The 3,028-nt window shown below is 56.4% G+C and overlaps 1 protein-coding gene across 1 annotated transcript in view; it reads right to left on the bottom strand.

Moving 5' to 3' along the window:
- The window catches only part of LOC107115203 (transforming growth factor beta-2-like), a 10,126-nt gene extending 8,041 nt beyond the window's left edge, over positions 1–2,085 (bottom strand). The window contains exons 1-2 of the mRNA XM_015416842.1: positions 1,743–2,085; positions 5–138 (exon numbers count right to left, since the gene is read on the bottom strand). Coding sequence (XP_015272328.1) covers positions 5–138; positions 1,743–2,085 — 477 coding nt within the window. The remainder of the gene's footprint in view (positions 1–4; positions 139–1,742) is intronic.
- Between the last annotated feature and the right edge of the window lie 943 nt (positions 2,086–3,028).

Genomic DNA, 3,028 nt, shown 5'->3' with positions numbered 1-3,028 from the left:
TGGCTCGTGCCCGGGGGTTCGGCACCCGGTAGACGCGTAACTCAGCTTGAATAAGGCTGCTCAGGTTGGGCTCGGCTCCCGAGACGTCGAAGCGCAGGAGGCGGAAGAAGGGGCTGGGTTGGGTGCTCGCGATGGTGTCTGCGGAGAGGAAGAAGGGGTGGTCGGTAGCAGGGGGTTACTGCCAGCAAACAAGCGGAAGGAACCAGATGTTCGCCCACTGAAATTCAAGCTATTCCCCCCCCCGAGAGTTCTACCACTGTGATCAGCCTGCACGTTTTGTTCACGGTTCCAAATGAATGCTAACTCTAAAATACATTCGGTTGCATCCCTGGAAATACCCTGATGCTCGAGAAATGAACAGGTGAAGCACTCCCACTCACAAAGGACGGCAGAGGTGATATGACATGGATTGGATAGGGGCATGAAGACATTCAAGAAATCTTATGTGGCAGTCATCACACGGGGTTAATGTGCACAGAGCCTTCTTCCTTCCTTGTCTTTTGCCTTCTAAGAACGTAAGAAGAGCCCTGCTGGATGAGATCAATTGGACCCAGGAGTCCAGCCTCCTGTTTCCCACAGTGGCCAACCCAAACGCCTCTGAGGAGCCCACCAGCAGGGCACGGGAAAAACAGCACTGCCTCTGAATAGGGAGGCTCCATTTAGTTACACATGACTTTGCCTTATACTGAATCAGTCCCTCAAGCTCAGCATGGTCTGCTCAGACTGGTGGCAGTTCTCCAGATTCACAGGTAATGAGGCCTTTCACCTCCTACCTGACCCTTTTAGCTGGAGATTCCAGGGGTTGAACCTGGGACCTACTGCATGCATGCAAAGCAGACACTGTGCCACTGAGCCCATGGCCCCTCCCCACCATAACTGTGGACAGAAAACTCTCAAGTTGTCTCATTTCCCTGTTGAATGAACACAAGAAAAGCCCACCTGTTGGATCAGACCGAAGGTCTATCAAGGCCGGCATGCTGTTTCTACTGGTGACCAACCAGATAAGAACGCAAGAGCCTTGCTAGATCGGACCAGTGGTCCAACTAGTCCAACATCCTGTCTCACACAGCAGCCAACCGGTTTCTCCGGAGGTCCAACAAAGGATAGAGGCTGAGAGACCTTCCCCTAACGTTGCCTCCTCCCTCTGGGATTCGGAGATTTAGTGCCTATGAATGTGGAGGTTCCCCTCAGCCACCATGGCTAGTCGCCACTGACAGACTCTATCCTCCCTGAAATCTATCTAATCTCCTTTTAAAGCTCCTGTAGCCATCACAGCGTTCCGTGCGCCTTGGTGTTTAGTCATGCCGGCCACATGACCACGGAAACGTCTTCGGACAGCGCTGGCTCTTTGGCTTTGAAACGGAGATGAGCACCGCAACCCTAGAGTCAGATTCGACTGGCTTTCGAGCAAGGGAACCTTTACCTTTACCTGTAGCCATCACTACATCGTCTGGCAGCCAATCCCACAATGTAATTCTCTCTCGCTGAGAATCCTATCAAGACAACGGGCCTCCCCCCAGCACCTGGTAGTCAGTGGTATACTGCCTCTGTACATGGGAGTTTCCATTTAGCTTCGCTATCGCGGCTAACGGCCATTGATAGACCTATCCCAGTTGCTGTCCCTACGCCCTTCTCGGCACCCTTTCTCATCACCCATCCTTGACACGATTGGGTTCTGCCACTCCTCCTGCCGCACCCCAAACCGTCTCCTACCCTCCACCCCCCAACATCACACCCCTTACTGTCAGCGTGCCCGGGGGGCGACATGTCCACCCGCCGCACTTCCTTGGCGTAGTACTCCTCTTCCTCGCTGCTGCTCCGCCCGTCGCAGGCCGCTCGCTCTCGGGTCAGCTCGCGCGTGCTGTTGTACAGCAGCATCACCTCGGGGGGCGGCTGGTCGGGCACCCCTCGCTCCTCTTCCGGAGGCGCCACCATCTGCAGCTTGCTGAGGATCTGCCCTCGTATGGCCTCTACCCGCCGAGCCCTGGCCACCTCCAGGTCCAAAGTCTGGCAGGTGGAGAGCGCCGAGGCTGTGCCCCCCAGGTCCAGAACCAACGCGACCCACAGGAGCGGGAACCGGAGCATGGCTAGGAGGACCCGATTCCCCGGAGAGCCAGATTCGCTGATGGGGGTCCCCCCCACACCCTCTGATGAGGTTACACGCCAGTCAGCCACTCGTAGGGGGAAATCCAGGTGACCCTCTTGGCGCAGCTGGCTAAAGGTGGGACGAAATGCAAAGTTCTCCTCCCAGACGGGCTTGGGAGTCCCTGGGGGTATCCCGACTGAGGCTACCAGTTCTGGGAAGGTTTGCAAAGATCCTAAATCAAGAGCAGGGGGCGTGATGTGCAGGCCCCCTTCTTAGCGCCGCTGAGCCCCCCCAGATCTGACTGCAACTGGCTTTCTGGCAACTTTTATTCCTGCGCTGAAGGTTTGGCTACAACTCCTCTCGCGTGCTCTCCCTCCATCCCCTCAGGAAGCTCCTCTCTCTCCCTCCCCCCCCCAGCCTTTCCCACACATCCTCCACCCTCTTCCTGCCACATCTTTCCCCCTCCACAGAGCGAGCATTGATTCTGCTGGCCACAGAGAAGGGGGCGAGAGCTCTCGTAAAGCGTGCCCTGACTCCAGCCCCATCCTGCCCACCCTCCTGCCCTGCTCAGAACCAGGCAGTTCTCTTTGGGCCTGCTTTGGGGGGCGCTCCTTTACGAGCCGGTTTACAGAAATGCATGTCAATGAACCAGCGCTCCTCCCGCTGGCTTTAGAGCTGAGGCTGAGCTATTCAAAGGGGAGGGGGGTGACCACAGGGTGGTTTTAAAACAAACAAACACCACGCCACCATCTTGGCCCGCTCAACTGAAAATTGGTTGGATATTGACCTGGGCCCCTACCCTTCACTAGATGAGAGGAAAAAACCCTCTCTGCTTATAGATTGCAGGTGAGCGTGACTCCAGGGGAAAGAGGGCTGGGGGCTATGGCTAAGCGGTACAGCATCTGTCTCGCATGCAGAAAGTCCCAGGTTCAATCCCCAGCC

The sequence above is a fragment of the Gekko japonicus genome, unplaced genomic scaffold (assembly GCF_001447785.1).
Source record: "Gekko japonicus isolate JY-2015 unplaced genomic scaffold, Gekko_japonicus_V1.1 scaffold248, whole genome shotgun sequence".
NCBI classification, from domain to species: Eukaryota; Metazoa; Chordata; class Lepidosauria; order Squamata; family Gekkonidae; genus Gekko; species Gekko japonicus.
The sequence above is the reverse complement of the archived record's forward strand: the minus strand, read 5'-3'. Positions and strand labels throughout refer to the sequence as shown.